The sequence below is a fragment of the Aspergillus fijiensis genome (genome assembly GCF_003184825.1).
Source record: "Aspergillus fijiensis CBS 313.89 unplaced genomic scaffold BO72scaffold_54, whole genome shotgun sequence".
NCBI lineage: Eukaryota > Fungi > Ascomycota > Eurotiomycetes > Eurotiales > Aspergillaceae > Aspergillus > Aspergillus fijiensis.
In genome coordinates this window covers 55,591-76,049 of record NW_024469030.1, presented here as the reverse complement: position 1 = coordinate 76,049, position 20,459 = coordinate 55,591, and the positions used below count along the sequence as shown (strand labels likewise).

General features: G+C 51.1%; 6 protein-coding genes across 6 annotated transcripts; all 6 read right to left on the bottom strand.

Moving 5' to 3' along the window:
* Positions 1 to 355: 355 nt before the first annotated feature.
* On the bottom strand, positions 356 to 2,909 carry BO72DRAFT_221608 (uncharacterized protein). Its single transcript, XM_040939774.1, has 3 exons — positions 2,493 to 2,909; positions 831 to 2,405; positions 356 to 763 (listed from the first exon to the last, which is right to left on the bottom strand). Exons 1-3 carry the CDS (start codon positions 2,550 to 2,552, stop codon positions 443 to 445), a joined length of 1,956 nt encoding a protein of 651 aa, XP_040797892.1. The 5' UTR covers positions 2,553 to 2,909; the 3' UTR covers positions 356 to 442.
* A 1,640-nt stretch (positions 2,910 to 4,549) lies between these two features.
* Positions 4,550 to 5,811, bottom strand: BO72DRAFT_451199 (EI24 domain-containing protein). Its single transcript, XM_040945431.1, has 3 exons — positions 5,639 to 5,811; positions 4,964 to 5,544; positions 4,550 to 4,842 (listed from the first exon to the last, which is right to left on the bottom strand). Exons 1-3 carry the CDS (start codon positions 5,690 to 5,692, stop codon positions 4,668 to 4,670), a joined length of 810 nt encoding a protein of 269 aa, XP_040797891.1. The 5' UTR covers positions 5,693 to 5,811; the 3' UTR covers positions 4,550 to 4,667.
* Positions 5,812 to 9,100: 3,289 nt separating this feature from the next.
* Positions 9,101 to 11,766, bottom strand: BO72DRAFT_221548 (neutral/alkaline ceramidase). Its single transcript, XM_040939773.1, has 2 exons — positions 11,391 to 11,766; positions 9,101 to 11,333 (listed from the first exon to the last, which is right to left on the bottom strand). The coding sequence occupies exons 1-2, from the start codon at positions 11,618 to 11,620 to the stop codon at positions 9,251 to 9,253; spliced, it is 2,313 nt and encodes a 770-aa protein (XP_040797890.1). The 5' UTR covers positions 11,621 to 11,766; the 3' UTR covers positions 9,101 to 9,250.
* A 481-nt stretch (positions 11,767 to 12,247) lies between these two features.
* Positions 12,248 to 12,783, bottom strand: BO72DRAFT_221245 (uncharacterized protein). Its single transcript, XM_040939772.1, has one exon. The coding sequence runs from the start codon at positions 12,606 to 12,608 to the stop codon at positions 12,300 to 12,302; it is 309 nt and encodes a 102-aa protein (XP_040797889.1). The 5' UTR covers positions 12,609 to 12,783; the 3' UTR covers positions 12,248 to 12,299.
* Positions 12,784 to 12,958: 175 nt separating this feature from the next.
* On the bottom strand, positions 12,959 to 16,200 carry schA (serine/threonine protein kinase SCH9; the record flags this gene model as incomplete). The annotated part of the gene is made up of 3 exons (XM_040947082.1): positions 12,959 to 14,393; positions 14,466 to 15,752; positions 16,130 to 16,200. 3 exons carry the CDS (start codon positions 16,198 to 16,200, stop codon positions 12,959 to 12,961), a joined length of 2,793 nt encoding a protein of 930 aa, XP_040797888.1.
* A 188-nt stretch (positions 16,201 to 16,388) lies between these two features.
* On the bottom strand, positions 16,389 to 17,075 carry BO72DRAFT_451196 (uncharacterized protein). Its single transcript, XM_040945430.1, has one exon. It carries the CDS (start codon positions 16,816 to 16,818, stop codon positions 16,648 to 16,650), a length of 171 nt encoding a protein of 56 aa, XP_040797887.1. The 5' UTR covers positions 16,819 to 17,075; the 3' UTR covers positions 16,389 to 16,647.
* Between the last annotated feature and the right edge of the window lie 3,384 nt (positions 17,076 to 20,459).

Genomic DNA, 20,459 nt, shown 5'->3' with positions numbered 1-20,459 from the left:
CCAACGCTCGGGTAATTTTCCTGCGCCTGAGGCGATGAATACGTACTTAGCGAGATTATGAGGAAACACGGGCAGTTTTGACGGTCGATACTTTCTCTTAAGTTATAGAGTATGAGCCACGGTGTATCTGTACTTGTATATGCATCCAAACGTAAACACAACTGTCCCAAACCCAGCCAAACAACAAAGAATGTGAGCACACAGCCACACCACCCAATAATTGGTCCATACTATTACAAACACCCCATGCATATGCACAAGTAAACATGTCAACAAGCAGGCCGCTAATTCAGACAGACAGACATACAACCCGATCAACCCCCTAGAAATCAGTTCAAGGAAAACTCCACCGAACTCCGCTGGACACAACATGCTAAAAACGAAAAACATCTCAATCAATCACCAAACAGTGCTAGTCAAGGACAAACAACGCAAGAAAACTCTATAGTTGAAAAGCCATCCCCCCTTCTTCGGCGAACCTGGCCTGATATTCCTTGATGCCGGCCCACTGCCGCAGCTCCTCTTCGTCCCGGTCGTGGTCGCTTAGATAACTCATGGACCGTCCGGACACGTCTGGTTGTTGTCGAGCCTTGCTCGAATCGGTCGACCCGAAGCCTTCGAGGCGCATGAGTGTGTCAATAAAGGCACGGAGGTATGACTCGACTTCGGCGCTGGTGAGGGGTTGTGGTCCGCTTATCGTGGAGGTGGCATTCGGATTCGAAAAATTCAGGAGGGTTGACGCAACCTGGCGCACTTTCGCCGTCTGTTTCCAATAGCCGATGAGTATTTGTTTGAGCTGTGACGGGAAAGGAAAGAGGGGGAACACTTACAAAGCTCGCGCCGTTAGGCTCCATATTAACCTCATTGACCGATTGCAGTAATGCGAACAAGTCCCGAATCACGAGTCGTCTTTCTTCAGCCATAGTCCTTCCGATGTAGTCGGACTGGGCATCCGCGTCCATGGCCGCCTGGGTATGCGGTTGGCCCCCTTCAGTCTTGACAGCCACCGAAGGACTGCCAGAAGGATGCTGCTCGGTCGGCTTTTGGTGCATCTTCACAGCGCCGTACAAGGACCAGTATTTCTCCACCAGATAAGACCGTACAGCAAGCTGACTGGCATATATGTTCGCCTTCTGGATCTCATACTGTATGTGACGTTTATAAGATCGCGGGTCATTCGTGCTGGACAGTGGGCTAGGGCTATCTTGTCCACTGGTGGATGCTGGGCTATGGATTCCCCCTATCACCAGCTCCCGTGGAAGCTCATTGAAGGCCATCTTGGCATTCTGCAGGCACTGACACAGAAGAGAGCGTTGCCGCTCCCATTCCAGAATCTGGCCGCTTCCAAAGGCCGTCTCCCAAGCCGAGAGCTGATTGTAGGAGCTCATCACGCGGATGTTGGCAATAAACCCCACCAAGCGCGACACGCGATCGGACGGCTGGGGATCAAAGTGTGTGGCATAGATAAACTCGTCGTCGACTTCAAGCGGGAGAGGAGGATAGCGTTCTGTCGGGGTCTCAGGGGGGACATGAATGATGGTGTCGCCACCGCCCAACTGCTGCATCGTGCGATAACCGACAAGGACGACGTAAAACAACCGCCGTCCCAGTTCCCGCTCGATAATGTTGACTTGGGCTTCTGCGGAGCTACCGTTGGGTTCCTGAGAGAGACGCGACGAGGCAGACTGGGGACTGGAGATGGTGACATAGGACAGCCGATTCGAGTGGCGGTAAAGGTCATACACATGGAGCATGGTGAGGCATTCGGCAAAATATACACGGCATCGTCGAATATGCCAAGCGTAGCAGGAGCAGAGGCCGAGAAGGTAGCTGAGGGCGGCATCATACACGGTCGCGGTCCGATCGAGGTATCCGGTACCTCGGGCCTGAACGGCTACCTCGTGGCACCGTTTGACCAGTGCCATAGAGTGCGGGAACGCCGCCTTCTCGGCATCTGTCGTCAGATGACGCTTCGGCCTCCGAGGGAAAGACGCGACCGACGTCCCGATCATGGCGGCCGCGAGGGCCAGAAAGGTGCGATTGGTAAGATCCTCTCGCCGCTCCAGCGCGGCGCGGAACGTGGGCTCATGAGGGATCGGAACTAAGGGGTGAATATAGGTGAAATAGTCATCAATCAGCAGCCGAATGGTGGGCATCGAACAAATGGCTTCCAGTGATGCGGGATAGGGAAGTGAGGGTGGGATGCCGCCTCCCCCAGGGGTTGGGGGAATAGGCGAGGTTGCATCCGATGGGCTTGGAGAACCCGAGGGAGATTCAGCGAGTTTTCGCTTCTTGAAAGCTTCAGCATGCCGGTTTGGCGGTCCCCGACGACGGCTTGGCCGCTCATACGTGCAGGGGATGTCCAAGCTTGCGCATGACCGACAGGGTGGTCCGCTGGTGTCACACTGTGGTCAATCCCAACGCAAATCAGCATAATCGACCTCTTGCCAAATACAAAATCGAACATCGGACCAGTAGGTGTATGGATGTACCTTTACTTTCCGAATGCTGCAGGCATCGCACGCCTTCCGCAGGCGGGTTCGTTGGTCCATGAATGCAAATCGAGCTTGTTGAGCCTTTCCATGCTTTGTGGGCGTGGACCCTGGAAAACTGCACGCTGGTCGCTTTTCTCCCGACAGTGACCAGGCGGCGCTCGCATACTACGGACCCAGCAAAATGTGGCTTGGCCGGATGCTGCAGCGGCTCTGTCGGGCACGGGGCGGGATGGAGCGGATGCGAGATGAGATGAGATGAGATGAGAAGTAGTAGTACGTAGCTAGTTAATGAAGAAGATCCGGAGAAGGGCACAACACGAATCACGGTTTAGTCGGTAAGGGTAGGCTCTTAGGCTATATGCAAATAGTATTAGTGGGCAGCGGGTTTTGGACACTAGGTTGACCTCGATGACCCGTTAGTTTAATAATATTGTTCTTGCACCTGGCAGTGGCAGCAGGAGTGACCGGAGAGGTGGGGAGGGAGAGAGGGGGGGGGAGAAGGAAGATTGAGCAGTGGGTTAGACTCCGTAGTATAACGGTCCCCCGTTCCGATGAGGTAAAATGAAGAGTTGATCACCGTATAGAGGTTAGATCATTAAAGAAATGGGTATAGTCTCCATCGAAAATTGGGAAATAGTCTAGGCTGACAACACGTCTAGAAGGATCACAAAGCCGTTGAGTGAAGGTTCCCTGGAAGTTGAAGGGAGGCCAGTGAGCCACGGGAGGGAAGGAAAGTGAAGAAAGTGACCCCGGAGTGACCTCATGAAATGAATGAAATTGATAGGACGCGGACGCATGGGAAGAGGATTAACCACGGACCCAAAGATTCCCCGCCCAGGTGGAGGTGGAATTTTGGGGCCTTTTGGAACGACAAGCTTAGGCGGACTGGCTGGAATGTACTTTAACTTGGGTCGACTCCGCCGTCGATCGAAAAGTGCAGGTCCAATGGTAGCCCAATGGTAAACCACATCGATCACCCGGGATTTACCGCCGGGATATACCGGAGGGTACTCTGTACAGTCACACAGTACTCAGTACTAGGTGGATGACCGTTTTGGTTGGTTCTAGAAGCTGACCCCTGTTATAGACCAGTGTTTCTGATTCTCGTTCTTGGGAACTTTGGGGGATGAGATGGTGAAACGACCGAGGACAAGGAAGCACCATGCTTTTTTTTTTTGAAACGTGGTTGTGAGTTTTCCACGTGGAAGAGGAAAAATCGAAGATGAGGAATGCTTGGTACGTATACGTCACAGTTTATCGACCTATGATGGAGGAGCAGTGAGCAGGGAGCAGGGAGCAGGGAGCGACCAACTGCGTAATGAAAAGAGTGCTACTCAACAGGCAATACTCATTCATCCTCATTTCATACTACTCATATGTAGATTGCCCTGTGTACGGAGTACTGTCTTCGGAAAATAATAGATTGCGGTTCGTGCCTCTGTATGGCAGGGCTGGCAGTCCACTGGCTGAACCAAAGAGGGAGATCGGAATAGCGGGTGAGTCGATACGGCAAAGCCCAGTGAATAAAGTGATCCATGATCCATCCAGGATCCATGAGGGATCCATGATCGGTGGACAGTCGGCCGCCGGCGCCCCGGTAGAGTTTGCCGTCAGGGGGAGATTCCCTTTTGGTCTTCTGCACCCGCACGCTAACCGGCCCCTAAAAGAAGTTAAGGTCATCAACCTTGCTGCTTAATCCCGCTGAAACTGCAGGCAACGGTGCGTCCAGATGGAGGGTGAGTTTGTAAGCTTTTGGGAGGAATGAGCGCCCTCCTCCCCGGTGAGACTAGACATTCTCTCCCTCGGCTTTTCCGAGCCGAGGCAGTATGAGAAGTTGGTTTGGTGTATTAAAGACCCTCTTCCTTACACGAGAAAATAAATAACACAAAAAGAAAAAGAAAAACAAAGAAACAACATAAATCTCCCAAAATACCCTTGACATAAACAAAAGGGAAAAATCAAAAACGAAACCGAAAATACAAAGGCTAATACCGGGACTAATGCCAAGATGCACATCAACTGGGCGTGATGATTAATTAGAGTAAAAGAAACGCCTCACAAAAAAGTTTCATATATTAAAAGTCATACCTAATCAATCAATCATACATCAGACAAAAAGACCGAAAAAAAAAGAAAGACAAAAACAAACATGCATCGAACCGCTCGCCCACATCATATCAAAGGATCGTCGTCGCGGTAAACACCATCTCGCCCAGGCCTCCTGCCCAAAGGATCGCGTCGATTTTCCAGCTCCACTGCCCAAAGTGCCGACCCAACCGCGGTCGACATGAGGAAGAACATGGACAAGATTGGAACTAGCTGAAGCACCAGGGCGACCGTCCCAAATCTAGGGTTGCGGTTAATTAAGTATCCGAGTCGGTGGATCCTTCCTCCGAGAGGGCGGAGTGCACCGTCCGCCCGAGGGATCCAGGGTTGCTTGGTGGTAAGAGTCAAGGTCATGTACTTACGTAGTATACTGCAACTGCCGGCGACGGATCCTCTCTTTCCGCTGCTGCTTCGAGAGATCCAGCAGCTGGAAATAGCGCCAGTGGTGGAAGGGCCCCGCCCGGTAGCCCGTCAACACGAGGAACATGAGGGTGCCGCCTGGGAAGGGAATAAGGTTCAGCGGGAGCAGCACGACGAATTCCAGAATCTGTCGCAGGGAGAACGGCGCATAGACGGCGCTCTGGGTGGGCTTGCCGAGTCGCTGGACGACGTCGTCGCCCTGCGGGTATAGAACCCGCGAGGCATTCACGAGGTCGCCGTGGCCTTCGCTCACCAGCACCGCGTCGAAGATGTCCACCAGCGTTTCATCAACGAAGAAGGCTTCGAACAGAATCGCCACGATCGCGGCCCCTTCTCCGAGAACGAGGACCGCGCCACTAACCCATGCGCCAGCTCCCTGGAAGATAGCGAGGAAGGCCACTTGCGGCAGGTACGCAAACAGGAATAGCAGGACGTAGATGAAGGCCGAGAGCAGGACAATTGGTATCAACCGAGCCCTGAGCAACGGCCAAAGGTATCGGTGGGAGAAGGTGAAATAGATTCCCTGAGAAATAGTCTATGTAAGTCCACTGTGCTGGAGAGAGTGATGTGATTGCGGAATAGGCAGCAGGAAAGGGAGGCAAAATAGCCCGACATACACGCAGAGGATACAGCCACGCTGCTCTACTGTGATCCCATGCTCTGTCAGACATTCCCAATTGCTGTAAGCACGAGACAGATCCCGCGACAGATAGACACGTGCGAAGTGTGGGAAAGAGCAATGGATCGAGGGTGAAGGAAGATGGAGGAAGTAGTTAGGCGACTGTCAACAGACCAAGTATTGCCGCTGCGGCATCATCATATCACGCGCCAAGCAGGTCTGCCTTATCGATAAGGAAGTACTCCGTAGATTGTAGGCTATCGATACGGAGATACTTTCACCGCTTTCTCTAATCAGAAATATTTCAGTCCACCTACTGTGGATTCATGCAGCTTTGTTGTATAGCTCTTTCTCAATCTGAACGAAGATAAACTCAATTCCTTGCGTGGTCTGTGTAAGTTGAGACTCCATAGCTTCCCATTATTCGAAATTACCGATACTAGCCATTTATTACCATTAGCATGTGTGGGAATAAGAGTGTCCTGTTAGCTGGACATGAAGGAAAAGACAGAGACAAATGAAGACAAGGGACATTGGGGAATGGAGGCTCGCTCTATATTCAGAATTTATGATTCGACAATCTGCAACGAAACTATCCACCCATCCTCCAAAAAGGACAAAACTAAAATCCTCCAACTTCAACAGTCGTAGTCACTGTTTCCTTGACCCGCTCAGTCACCGTCACCGTCTCCTTTTCGGTGGTGGTCACCGTTGCAGTTTCAGTAACAGTAAAGAAGCCAGACGGGGTAACCGGGACGATTTTAATAATATTATCACCTGGGGAGGTGGCTGGGACGGAGTTGGTAGACTCTGCGTTGGCGATGGTGATAGAGGCACCGTCTTGTGCGGGATCGTCTCCTTGTGGAGTTGAGGTGATCATTGCTGCCTCTGCTGTACTCTGAGACAATTCTGCTTCTGAGGCGGTGGTGGGAATGGCGACGATGACCGTCTCGATAGCTGTGGAGGTTTGCTGAATGGTCGTGACATCGTGGGTCTCTTCAGTTGTTGTGTTGGGGACGGCGGTGATAGTCGCGAAGGCTGTTATGGTTTGATGAATGGTTGTTGTGATATCAGGGGTCTCGTCGGAGGTCGCGCTAGCAGTTTCTACAGCTGTGGAAGTTTGAAGTACTGTAGTTGTGAGGTCGGAGGTTGGTTCCGGAGTGGTGGTAGGAACTAAACTTGTCGTCTGGACAGTGGGAGTTGTAGATGAAGGCGTCGAGAGCTCGTTGGGCTCAGGGAATGGAGTAGAACCCGTGAGCCCTGTATTGGTAGGCATCACAGCATCTACGTCGGACTCAGAGATAGTGGCTGACTCCGACGCGAGATATGAAGTCTCGTACAGCGTGGTTGACGGGTAAGGAGTGACCAGAATGACGACTACCTGCGTTTCCTCGGGCTCGGTCTCAGTTACGGTCCCTGTGGCGGGGATCACGCCAATGAAAGGAGACGAGTTGACTTGAATTTGTGTTTGAGAAACCTGCGTGATCTCTGAGACACCGCTGGTAGTGCTCGTTTGTCCGGTTTTTTGTGCTTCTGTAGGGGCAGTAATTGAGGTTGATGTTCGGGCAGCACTGCTCTTGCTTGAAGAGCCTGATGTTTCAGTTGAGGATTCTGAGTCAGGGGTAGCCTGAGATGTAGAGGTGGATGTGCTGAATCCAGGCAAGGTTTCGATGACACCGATCGACAGGCCAGAGGAACTTGTGGTCTCTGCTACGATTGAGGCCGAGCCCTCCGCAGAGCTTCTAGCGACAGAAGTTGACGTAGGTGTAACCGCAGGCGAAACCGCAGGTGTAAAGGACAATTGGGTGGTTGCGGGCACGGAGGACCCAATGACAGTAAAAGCCAATGTGGGAGACTGGAAAAGCGAGCTTGAGGCGACGGCGGTTTGCGGAGTCACCATGCTTGAGCTGAAAGTTTCCTGCATTGGCAGTCCTGTGCTAGCTGTTCCGGAAAAGGAATCCACGCTTGAACTCCCCTTTTGTCCGTCTGTTGCGCTTGGGATTGAGCTGTCTTGCACGGCTTGACTTGAGGCAGACGCGGTTGGCACAATCAGACTAGCAAAAGAACTAGATGAGAAACCTGGCGACGTCTCTGAGAGAGCTGCGCTCGTACTTGACAAGGCTTGTTGAAAAGCTATATGTGAGCTAGCAGTAACAATGGCACTAGCACTGAAGCTTGGTGAGGTTCCTACAGTTATAGCACTCGTACTTGTTTGCTGGGCAACCAAGCTACTAGAGCTTGTCAGATCGCCTTGACTTGTCGCGCCTGTGTTGGTTGGAACAACATCAGCAGTAGGAGTAGGCGTGAACGAAGATTTTTGTACAGCGGCGCTTATGCTGGGCAAAGTCTGCTGCAAAGCCACACTAGGAGTGGAGGGCTCTCCTTGTGTACCTGTATTTGCTTCAGCTAGAACTGTGCTAGAAGATATTTGCTGACTGGTTGGGGTCTGGGAAGCCACGGGGGTTTCTGGAACAGCGATGCTGGAACCGGGCGTGTCCGCCTGAGCTGTTGTGCTTGATCCAGCTACAGGTGAGCCAGGTGTAGGTTGCTGAACAGTCGAGGCAATCGTGGGTAAAGGCTCGTCAGTCGAAACGCCGGCAACTGTCGCGCTGGAACTGGAGGCTTCTTGGACTGTCGCAGACGTAGACTGTGGTAAATTGGTAGGCGTCACAGGGACGATGGTCAAGAGGCCTTCATCTCCTTCGTCGAGGTCTCGAGACCCAAGTGAGATTGCAGCCGCAGGAGATTCATGCGAGGCGTGTGACAATGCACCAGAAGACTCCAGGTCCCTGGGTTTGTGAAGTAAATGAGCGATCGGGCCGGCCGAGCAAGGATAGGCGAAGACATAAAGAACGATGGCAGCGTGGATTAGGTGCATCTTGTAGAATGCGAAGCGATAGACTCGGAAATAAATGTCGATGGAATATGCAAGAGAACGAAACTTTAGCGAAGGGACGGGGTGCGAATTGAAATTAACATGGCTTGCAGATCGGGTCAGAACAGCTATTTACCCATTCTGGCTTGAACGAAAGGTGATGAACAAGCAAGAAAGATTAATGAGAGACAATGGCAAGAAAGGCTCAAAGAAGCAAAGAACAGTGTTTGGAGGGGGGGGACAGCCATCTCTTAAGCCCGGCCATTTTATTCAGGTCTTTGTCCAGCGGGAGATGAGACAATCAAGCCCTGCGTGGAGATGAAGTGGTTGGCTGAAGAAAGACGAGTTGCCGCGCGACAACAAAAAAAAGAATCCATGCATCATGCAGTGTTGCACCACCCCCCCGGCTTGATTGGCAGTCCAGCATCGTCGCATTTGACAGGATCTTGTCGATCATTTTGTTTCGTTGAATAAGATCGGAGCGAATCAAGAGCACAGCCACCAGACCTCAGTACTGACGGAAAACATGGCTTGCGTGAAAAGCCTCACGTTTTACTATGATGAGACACTACAAAAATAGACAAGACAACCCAGGTCTATGGCTCCAGAACAAATCGTCTTCTTCGGCTACTAGCACAGTAACTCGTATAGTGCCTATTGTATTGTTTGACTCCTCTGTCCGCATTCGCACCTTGACATGGCGACAACTCGACATTCAGAACACGGCGATTGTCCTCAATTCAGTGCAACAATAAAAGAGTCACTTATTCCCTCAAAGGCAGTAATTTGGCCGGTCAACGCTTTCGAGTCCCCATAGTAGTGGAATCGGTAAGTCCCAGCCTGCAGCGAATTGGGATTGCCAGTGTTGTAGTAGTCGTCTTCAATCTCCCACTGAAGAGTAACTTGGCTATAGCCTAGCACTGTGCTTGTCCTGACCCAGTTGTAGACAAGATTCCAGTCTGAATCTTTGCGGACCACCACCCAAGAGCCTGTGCTCGGATCAAGTCGCTCCACAGCGGCAAAAGTCGATTCCTGCCGCAGATTATTCCGCGGATTTGCGCCCACGAATGTCACATTGACCGTGTCCCCAGGGTAGTAGGTGGCATTTTCAAGAGACGAGACAACATCCCCGAAGGCTTTTCCCACAGGGGACCCATCATATACCACACCCGTGATAAAGCTTAATGAATTGTCTGTGTTAATCGGAGGCTCCAGACCAGTGGACAGTGATGGGAGACTGGCTGTATTGGGCAAGTCCCCAAGATATGGTAGATATGTCAGGGTCAAGTTCACATATGCAGCCAGCGTGTTCGGGCCGTAGAGAGTAGAAGCCCCCTCGTAACGTTGAACTCCATATTCCTCCTCTGTAGCTACGTAGTGCGCATAGCTATTCGACGGAGCCCCCAAAACAACAAGAGGATTCTCGATAGAAAGCACGTCCTTCGCAGATGTCGCGATAGCTTCCTTCCAGCGCCTGCCAGACATTGTAGTCGCCTCACTAGTAGAAATGACGAGGAACAACTGCCCTACACGCAGGACTTGGATGTCCACGATGTTGGGCGTCCAAGCATACGGCTGCGTGACAGCACCAACGTCAAGCAGAATTTCTTTAGGCGCCTGACAAGCCTGCTGCGCCGCCGACGGCTGGTGGACGAATGCGCGGGCGACGTACCACAAAGGATTGGACTCTGCGGGCCCAGTTCCATTCTGAGTGAAGTCAAAATATCCCGGCCCATCAGTAGTGCCGGCGGCAAATGAGAAACCTAGCGCTGCCGAGCACGTAGTCAAAGTGCTCGAGTTGAAAGGTGACTGAAAGGTGTAGTTCGACATGTCGCGGTAGACATGGAACGAGCGGACCTCGTTAGGCAGAATTTTGGTCGGGTTCGTGTCCAGCTGGCTGTACAATGTCTTTGCGGCTTCATACTGACGTCGTCCGATCTCGAAACAGCTTTTTGCGCCGTTATCTTTCTCGGTGAAGTAGGGCCCCCGGCCGTGGCAGTCTACGGGTTTCCCGCCACAAGTGCTGTCTGTGTACTTACATTGTTCTCCCGAACCATCTTCACACCAGGCTCCGAGGACATTTGGACTGGTATCGCCGACATTAGATTGAGAAAACCCTGCGACAAAGCCATCCGCAAAGTTCTCATCGTCCTGGACGCTCCTTTCGAAGAGCCACGCAGCGACGCCTTTGTTATCCCCAGTGACCAATGTATTGTTTTCATACATAGACGTTCCATGGACGGGGAAGAAGGACAACACCGCTGTTGTTTTGCTGTCGGATGCTCTATCAAATCTCAGAAGTGTCAACGTCTTGTCGACATTTGCCGGATATTTCGCCTTTTCATCTGCAGGATTAGCATCGTAGGCATAAGGGCTTCTGTTGATGTTGGCGTCTTCAAGATCAATAGAACCGAAGTTGAGAGACCCGGGCTCTAGGCTTTCATGGGCCCGCTGAATAGAGAGTAGAACACCATCCACGACAGCTTGATAGCTCTGCTTATCGAAGCCCTTGGTTGGGATTTGGGGAAGGAGGTAGTTCATCCATGCGCCTGGGCCTGAGTGGGAATGAGTCCCGGTGAGAGCTAGGTTCTGCTCTCCATATCTGGTATACTCGCCACCTAAAGCAGCGAGGCCTTCAAGTACACCATACCGCACAGCAGTGTCGCCCGTCAAAGCATCCAGTACGAGATAGATGAAGGTATCGCTTGTGTTCTGTGGGTTCGCCACAATGAAAGCGCGGGAGTAGATCCTTTGTCGCAGGCCAGAGCCAACCTGATCCAAGCTCGCATAGCCGTTGAAGATGACTTCCGCCACGGGCCTACATTGACTCAGTCAGTCGTTCTGCGTGATGGGAATGTGGACTGCATCGATTTACCCCGTGATATCCGCCTTTCCTGCACCAAGTAAGAAGGTCCCATTCTCCGCCGCGGAAGACGCAGAAGTTGCCGCAGATGTCGTGGTCGCTCTCTGTTTCCATTGCAGCCGCGACTGCACCCTGACCGGCTGATTGACGTTGGAGTTGCTAATCAGCAGGAACAATTGCAGCACAACAAGTGCTGTCGCTACGCTGCTCACGAGGGCTAAGCCAAACTTGAGATTCGCCATGGTGGTCGGTGAATCGAGTGTATTCGAGCAAGCGTCACATCTGGAAGCTTAAAGCTCCTCACCAGGGAAGAGGGGTCCTTATCAGCTGCTTGCATTCAGAACAGACCGAGGCAGTGACTGTGATTGCGCATGACCGGACAATTTGGGGAGGATATTGAATATGTACGCCACAGCAGGGTCCTTTTGCAACCTCTCGCAGGGATGGATGGTGAAAGGGAAACTATTGGCGCAGCTGCAGGCGGGAAGGTAACATAAAGTGCTTCTGATCACCCCGTCGTCATCCGGGACTAAGCTCAATCAGGCACGCAGAATCCGACCCCGCGCAGCAAGACGGCGAGGATGCCTTGCCAAATCTTGCCCAGGGTTGGAATAGATTGATGATAAGCGTTCAGTTCGGCTTGGTTGGTTGTGGTTTCAAGGTTGTTTGTGATCACCGGGGACACGGGCAGCATTCCGCAGGGCGGCGGGGAGGGGAAGGAAAGGAGAGAGAAGGAAAGGACTCGGGCGGGAGCTTGAGCTGCGGTCATTCAGGAACTCCAGCCATTCTGTTGGCTCAAGGTTTCTGTCACGTGGACAAGGTGATGTATCAGTAATTGGAAACTAGATGTAGGCCTGAGAAAGGTCAGATTGATCTCAACAGTCAGGTATTTTATTGTATTATTTATGCACATGCATTGCCTCAAGACACAACCAGCTCTTCTAGCCTAGCCAATTCAAAAGCACAAAGAAAAGACAAGCACACGACCTTTCCTGCGCCATGCTGCCCGACAGTGAAACGCCGCTGCATGATCTCTTCGAGTCTGTCCGACCAACTCCCGGATTCAAGGAAAACCGAAGCAATGAACTTGACTTGTGAACAGCTTATCACAGAAGCCATAACAAGAGAGCATCCAGAAAAGAAACATTCATGACATAGATCATCCAGCAATGCAGTGGACAGATATGCTGGGCATAACAACTGACAGTTCCCAGATGAATGAGGAACCATCGGTGGTTCTTGAAACCCGCAAGTCCTACTCACAAATGAAAGTTCAATCAATCAATCATAAAAAGTCATCCAACCATCTATCCATTTGACATGATAGAAAAGATCAGAAAAGAGCTAACACAATAGGCCAAGAGGGATAAGAACAGGAAAAGCAAAGCCGCTGGGTGTGTACAGCATGATGTTCCCCGAAGTACTCACAGAAAAGAAGCTATAAAATAAAAGACATCCCTGGAGAGCAAGCATGGGCAAATGGAATCTAGGCTTTGAAGCCTATTCCATCTCCACACATAGAAGCATGTACAAACAAGAAGATATAAATCACAACTCCATTTCCATGCATCAGGCCATTATCACATGTCGAAATTATCATCAACGTTGAAGATCCCGGGCTCGCCGCCTTCACCAGTTCTCTGAACGCCACTCATACGGTGATCCATGTGGTTGCTTGACACCTGTTGGGCCCGAGGCCACGTCTCGGTATCCTCAACCATGTGGTCGCCAGTATCGTTCTTGAAGTGGTGGTCGATCGAGCTTTCGTTCACAAAGGTAAAGCCCTTGAAATTGGCCTGCAGACCGGGAGACAGCGGTGTCCCCGCAGGCATCAGCCCGTTGGCAAGAGCGGCTGCGCGGTCATTCAGAGAGTTGTTGTTCTCTAGGGCATTGGTGAATTCGGGGTCGAAATTGGAAGTGTCCGTATCGGACTTGAGGACAGGCTTGAAAGGAGGTATCACCTCCTTGCGACCCAGTGCCTCCCAGTCAACATCGTCAAAGAAAGGATGGGCCATGAGCTCCTTCGCGTCGCCCTTGGCGCCAAGACGGTGCTTGGGGTTCCGGTTGAGCAAGCCCTTCACGAAGTTCCTTCCCTCTGTGCTCAAAGCGTCACGAGGGAAACGGACCTTGCCAAAGGCGATGTTCTTGTACATCTGCTGGGTATCTTCGGCATAGAAAGGACTCCAGCCGCAGCACATTTCGAAAACAAGGACTCCAAGAGACCAGAAATCGACCATCTTGGTATAACCTTGTTCATCAAGCAATACCTCCGGGGCGAGATATTCGGTCGTTCCGCAGAAAGTATTTGTGGTATCGTTTTGGGTGAGGTTTGCCTTGGAAAGGCCGAAATCACAAAGAGCGATATGACCATTGGCGTCGAGGAGGATGTTCTCCGGCTTAAGATCACGATACACGATATCGTGGTCGTGAAGATGCTGTAGGGCCAAGATCAACTCGGCAATGTAAAACTTAGCACGCGCCTCTTGGAATCGTCCTTCTTTCTGGAGATGCCAGAATAGCTCGCCGCCGGACATATAGTCCGTGACCAAGTAAAGGTCGGTGGGTGTTTGAAAGGAGAACTTCAGCCCGACGATGAAGGGAGAAGCGGCCATAGCTGTTCGAACAAGAATGTTACGCTCACCCAAGGTATGCGCAACCTCCTTCTTCTGGATGATGACCTTCTTCGAAAGAACCTTCATAGCGTAAATACGCCGTGTGTCCTTCTTCTTCACTTGATACACCTGGCCAAAAGTTCCCTTGCCAATAAGCTTCAAGATCTCGAAATCGTTCGGTCCCACCTGCTTTCTCTCTGTCTTCTCGAAATGCATTTCCAGGTGAATCTCTCCGGACACCTGAGAGTCACCCGCCGCACGGGAAGCCAAAGGAAACCACCCTTCCAGGCGGCTATTGTCTTCCATCAGATTAATGCATAGTCGCACGTGACCAAGAAAATCTTCATGGTTGCTCCGATCATAGACGGACACATCAATTTCCGACTCGTCCCCGAAGACGTCGCTGTTCAGAGTTAGCGATGGTCGGATACTTGGATACAAGCGCCATGTGGCATTAAACACGGAATGGACTTACAAAGTCGCTTCGTGATTCCAATGAGGATCAGTGACAGGAGCCCGACCACCCCTCAAATCGGGACCGTCTAGCGCGCTGTTGTTGCTACTCTGTCGACTTTTCATCGGGATCGCCATCGGCCGTCCAGCTTCGGGTTCCAAGCTTTCCTGTTCCTTTTGCTGCCGTTCCAGCGAGGCGTCTTCTTCCTCTTTGGCACTCTTCGAAATCGCTTCATTCCATTCAAAAACGCACACCACATAGGGATCGAATCCGGGTCGCAATCCCCTGGCCTCGGAAATCTTGACAAACAACTTGCCCTTCAGTGGGGCCACGGGCGGGCCATTAGACGGCGACGGAGTATCTCTCTCGGGGGGGAAGGCCTCGTTGAGCTTCCCGGCAAGCTCGTCGGTAGAGCTTGTTTCGTCGCCGGACTGGGCTGGTACGGGAATTGATGCTGGAGGAGGCGATGTGACCGGCTTCTTGTCCAGTTGCGATCCTTCGTTGGACATGGCCCGTGGAGTAAGTGGGGGTGTGTTCTTAAAGCGCACAAGATCCGACACGGTTCCAGTTAGCTTCGCCAGATTCTCAGAAGTTATAGAGACAAGTGGTTTTTCGTGTTCGAGTAGGGGAGCATCCGCCAAACATAGGGTATCTGACATGTAAGGAGGAAGAGAAGGGTTGGAGAAGTGTGTGGCAAGGACAGGGTCGTCAGAGACGCTGGAAACTGGCAGGGAGGTATGACGACGGGCTGGAGATTCGGAAGAAGACATGCTCCCGGCGGGCGAGAGATAATTCTTCAACGTAGTGAAAATAGAGCTCATGCCTCTGTCCGAGGTAAAAGAACCAGATCCAGTCTCATCCGACTCTTTCTGCAGAAGGGAACAAGCGGAGTGGTACGGGGGTGTAGGTAGGTTCGTGGGGGGTAATGTCTCTGGTACTATCATATTCGTCTCAAGATTCTGATCCGGCGAAGCGACAGATAACTTGGTGTCCGTAACCTCCGGGCGCTCCATCAAGACAAAGGAGTCCGAGGGTGAGGAATTGTGACCAAAAGTTTGAGAGTCCCGACCTCCTCCAGCGGACATATCCGACTGGAAAGAATACGCGGAAGCACGAGTCTCAGAAGAAGAACACCGGGTGTTGGGGCGACGAGTGTTATTATTTGAGGGAGAACCAACCTGGAAGTAACTGGAACTTAGGGAGGGCAGACGCTTATCTGCTAGATCGGGCTGTGGAGTCGAGATTCCGGTTGGCGTCGGACTGTTTGAACCGATCGAATCTTGGTTGTCTTCCTCTTGCACACCGCTGCTACACAACTAGTTAGCCACCGCAGAGGAAAATGAAGATTTGTTGAATCGGCCGCGACACGGAAAGCAGTAAAACCGCAAAGCGCCTCAAAACACAACGACTGAGTGACAAGAGATCGAATAGATGGCTGGGGGGGGGGGAAACTTCAGGGCGGTGCAGATGTGAGCCAAGACGATGAGGATACAAGACTTTGCGTCGTTGGCCTATCGTGGTTGACTCATGATGCATGCAATATTACGCAGAACATAAGTGACATGTAAGAAATGAGTAGCATGAGGGCATTCAGGTTCGGAGTGTAAAGGCCGAACCTTGGTAATCCTCATCGCGAGATCGCAACTATCTGGTGGCGGATGAAGTATCCATAGTAGCAGACTCACCTCCGGGGTATGGGCTGCTTCAACATCTCCGCATCTCCGCGCGATTGGGTTGCACTCTGAGCAGCAGCCATGATTATGTTCCCATCCGATAACCAAGTCCTCCGCCTAGCGCACCGGAATTAAAGATCGTCGTTCTAGACGTTGCGACGCGAAGGATGACGTAGTGGAGCGTGAGGTGAGTCGAGGCCGACTAGCGAGCAACAAAAATCTCTCTTCCGGAAGATGTAGGAGAAGAGATCTTAGCTAGAAAAGGTTTGTCGGGGAGATGATGTTGGGGAGTATAACCCAGGGGAATTTGCGGGATGTTGGATCCGATCGGGTTCGGATGACAGGGCGATGTGAGAAGAATGGGGAGGGGTAGAAGGATAGAGAAGGCGGGATTAAATGACCTGTTGGGTGGTAGGAAGGTGTTAAAAGCAGAAGAGCCAGAAGTGGATCCGAGCGAGAGAAAATGTTGAAAGAGGCGGAGGCGGATGAAGTCAGGCGCAGATTAGGGGGAATTCGAAGTGGAATTGTAGTTAATGGGGGGGGTGAGTAAAAGGGAACTGGGTAGGGTAGGGTAGAAGGCTAAGCTTGGTAGGTAGGGGAAGAGGGGGGGCGAATAATAATGCCACAGGGCAAGAAAATAGAAAGAAAGAGAGAGAGAGAAAAGAACGAAGAAGTGATCTTTTTTTTCTTTTTTCGCCCATAAAGGAACCCAATGAGTTCGTCCCTTTTCTTTTTTTTTTTCTGGTTCTCGTTCTCACTCTCAGCTTGGGGGCGAGCTGAAGAAACCCGAAGACAAGAGACAAGACACGAGGAGGATGAAATGAATCATTGGAACTTACAATTACTGCCCGTCGTCAATGTGGGTTGCAAATGGAGCCTTAGCGTCAATCAGGTCCAGATGGACAAATGGCGGGCGGACACCGGCGGATAGCGGGTTCGGTTGGTGCAGTGAGTGGGATTGAATCAGGTAAGGTAAAGGTAGGTGGTGGGTGGTAGGTAGTAGTAAGTAGTTGATGGGTACGTAGATGAATCGTGAGTCGGTTGCTCGTCTGATCGATTTATATAACCCTGTCAAAAAATACCAACACATCAAATGTTAGAAAGAGAGAGAGAGATCTTTCATGGTTCACACCCTTCAAGAATCTGGCAAATGTGGAAGTTGATAAGTGTGGAAGCAAAGGGTGGTGGCGTTCATGCAGTCCCAAAAAAGAAGAAGAGGGAAAAACAAAAAAAGAACCAACTGCCAGTCATAGACTCAAGGTGCCGCTGAAGCCGCTGAATGGATCAGGGACTTGCAGGATACCAAAGGGGGATGAACTTCAAAAATTGCGGACAAAAAAAAGCAATAGAAAGAAGGTTAAGATCATTGAAGGCATGGGCTGGATTACGGGGAAATCGAACCAATGGTGAAGGGGTAACCACGAACCAGGTGAATAATCACGCTTGAAGATAACTAGAAGAAGTAACAGTCAGGCGATGGTCGAAAGGTAGTATATCGCGCTCAACGACGAGTGCAAGCAGACACTTGTAGTGATGCTGGTGGTGATGCTGGGGTATACAATAAGGTCGAGCGGGAATTTGCTACAAGTAGGAAAACAATCAATCATGCATGAAAGATAAAGAAGGTGGAAAAGAGAATTCTTGAGGCCATTGATGAGGCGGGCAATAATGTTGTATATATGCTGTTGTAGGTTTGTTGGCCTGTAACAGAGCTTATAGTCCAGGGGCTGTTGAACGGCAATGAAACACAAATCTTGCACCTACCTTAGTGCGGAGTTGCCTTAAGCAGGAGAAGATAAGTTAATGATGGAGGCAAACTGCCACCTTTTGGGGACTCAGGAACAAATCACAACCAAGTAAGGCGAAAGGGCTCGCGCGGAGTGGAGATGGCGGTGGGTTGGACAAATGAAGAAATAGAGTCGGGGGCTTGGGTTGGAGCCACTTGGTGAAGTCAACCACAAACCGACTCGCAGGGCAGCAACATTATGGTCCTTTTAGGTATTACCGCCAGTGCTTGCCAGTGCTTGCCAGTGCTTGCCAATGGATAGATGAATAGCAAGGTGAGGAAGAAGGAGCCGTGATAATATAGTAGTAGTAGCGGTAATGGTTATGATAGTAAGTAAATGGAGCAATAGTAAAATCAAAGTAAGTTAGCAGCCGCAGAAGAACAAGAATCATGGACCCAAAGCAATAGCGGCCTTGGTAGTTCGAAATGGGGCCTGAAACCGACGGAATGGACAGAAACAAGCAAGCAGACAAGCAAGCAGGAAATCGAATCCTAAACCAAACTCATCGCATCGAACTCCTCGGGGAAAGGAAAGAGGAGGGGGAGGGGAGTCATCTGAAGATAAATATGAACCCCGAACGTTGATTGTCCGGTCAAGAGAAAGAAGCAAGAGAAGCAAGAGCTTCAAGCCGCTGATGACTCTAAGGAGGTCTGATGATGAGCAGCCACTCGGTGCATGATTTGCCTCTTGACTATTTGGGATCAATGATGACTGATTATCCGCCCCGGTGAGCGTCACTCCATGGTTCATGGGGGAGAACCGGGCATTCTCGAAAGTCTGCCATATTTCTCCTTACCATCTCTGGACTCTGCGTGTGGTCGGTAGTAACCGGTCCGAGTAAGGGGATCATCGAGATGCCGTTCAACCACAGCCCAGGACGTATCAATTCAGATCTGTGTGCGATCGATCTTCCATCTGTTCCTTGACATTTGCTTGGATCTGGTGTCGACTTTTCGTACCTCCTTCCTTCCACCATACATCGTACAGTAGTACCATGGGAGAAAGGGCTTTCATTCTTCTTTCTGGGCAACACCATCTGACAGCGGTCCCCGCGATACAGGAAGTCTATCCAAACTATACTATTCCGTACTGTACCCCCCGGTTCCTCCAGCGATGCTATAGCTTTTCTCCCCCAGGCTTATCCGCTAAGCGCCGCGCGACCTAAAGTTCTACACTTTAAGAACTTCCGGATGATAAGTCCGCCCGCCACACCACCACCACCACCACCACCACCACCTACTCCTCCTCTTCCTCCTTTCCCTCTTCTCCTCTTTCTCCTTCAGTCCGTCCGTTCGTTGCCTTGCCGGCATCTGCAACGGGGTGGGGTCTCCTCGGCGACCAACGCTATCAACGCAGGTCATTGAAAATGGATGATTGATTGACAGACAGATTCTAGTCGGCGGATGAGGGGATGGGTGACTCGATCATTTGGCTGGCGATGATGCTATCCACTTGAGCTGCAGGAAGCTGTGACATTTCATCACCGATGTCACCTTTGGGTTGTCGCCTATGGACTACTAAAGGGGATTTTACTTCCCTAGTAGCGCTCGACCGGACCGGGAGTGGACCGATTACCTCCTTAGGAATGTCTCGCTTCCTGAAGTGGTTGCCTTGGCTGTCATGGAAGTATGTAAAGTTCTCGTCCGAGTACTGTACTCCCCTTGCCGTGACAGCTACCGGAAATCGGCTCACCTTGCTGAAGAAATCCGACCAGGGATAATTAGTATGATAAGAGATGCGATTTTTTTGTGACATCACACTTCCGCGGAGTATTTTCAGCTCGTGTTTGTTGTGGTCGCGGTCAAAGCCGGATTATCTCAGATGGGAATATGAAAGGGCAGAGCCTTGCCGGCTGAGATGATGGTTACTCTGCAGCATACATGAATCTATTTTCGGGGGTAGTATAGCCGCAATGCCGCGCCGCATTTACATACAGTACAAGCAAGCCTTCGATGTCGAGTCTGCTTCGCTTTACTGTTTACTGTCAATCTCATCCTCGGGCTTTCCGTGCATTCCTAATTTCTTAGTCAGATGCCCTAAGTTAACTACGCGTTGCGCAACAGCCTCCCCCCTCCCTTCTGTCCACTAAATTCGTTCTTGTCCCAACTAAACAAAAGTAAGACGCCGATGATGATGATAACGGTCCTCGTAAACGTGAAAAAAAAAGAACAGAGAACCACATCGGAAACTAGCGGGATTTCCGGGCTGACTTCTCCTTGCATGTGCACCTCACGAATTTCAGGGCCGCTGAGCATAGTACATACATACATACATACATGATCAGTGGGGAAGCTTTGCCCACACAATACAACATCTATCTATTACTGCAAATCTACCGACTTTCGCGCGTCATCGCAACAGTGGTCGTGGGGGAGGAAAGTGGAGCAGGATAGTCGATCTCCCAAGACAGCTGGTTCGACGGCAGTGACAGCCGAGAGACGCAGTCAGTCAGCTTGACTTTCTGGCCTTCACTAACGCACGCACACTCTAGGAGGAGAGATCACTCCATAATGCATTGTTGTTAGACTTTTTATCGGGAGGCAGGTAGAAAGAAA

Excerpts from the sequence above, each read along its gene's own strand:
- BO72DRAFT_451196 (XM_040945430.1), bottom strand. The coding sequence starts at position 16,818 with ATGGGCGAAAAAAGAAAAAAAAGATCACTTCTTCGTTCTTTTCTCTCT.
- BO72DRAFT_451199 (XM_040945431.1), bottom strand. The coding sequence starts at position 5,692 with ATGTCTGACAGAGCATGGGATCACAGTAGAGCAGCGTGGCTGTATCCT. Across the intron at positions 5,545-5,638 it reads CGTGGCTGTATCCTCTGCGT|GGAATCTATTTCACCTTCTC; the intron begins GTATGTCGGGCT and ends ACTATTTCTCAG. Across the intron at positions 4,843-4,963 it reads CGGCAGTTGCAGTATACTAC|ATTTGGGACGGTCGCCCTGG; the intron begins GTAAGTACATGA and ends CCGCAACCCTAG.
- BO72DRAFT_221548 (XM_040939773.1), bottom strand. The coding sequence starts at position 11,620 with ATGGCGAATCTCAAGTTTGGCTTAGCCCTCGTGAGCAGCGTAGCGACA. Across the intron at positions 11,334-11,390 it reads GGAAAGGCGGATATCACGGG|GCCCGTGGCGGAAGTCATCT; the intron begins GTAAATCGATGC and ends GAGTCAATGTAG.
- BO72DRAFT_221245 (XM_040939772.1), bottom strand. The coding sequence starts at position 12,608 with ATGGTTCCTCATTCATCTGGGAACTGTCAGTTGTTATGCCCAGCATAT.
- BO72DRAFT_221608 (XM_040939774.1), bottom strand. The coding sequence starts at position 2,552 with ATGGACCAACGAACCCGCCTGCGGAAGGCGTGCGATGCCTGCAGCATT. Across the intron at positions 2,406-2,492 it reads GCAGCATTCGGAAAGTAAAG|TGTGACACCAGCGGACCACC; the intron begins GTACATCCATAC and ends GATTGACCACAG. Across the intron at positions 764-830 it reads AGCCTAACGGCGCGAGCTTT|ACGGCGAAAGTGCGCCAGGT; the intron begins GTAAGTGTTCCC and ends TATTGGAAACAG.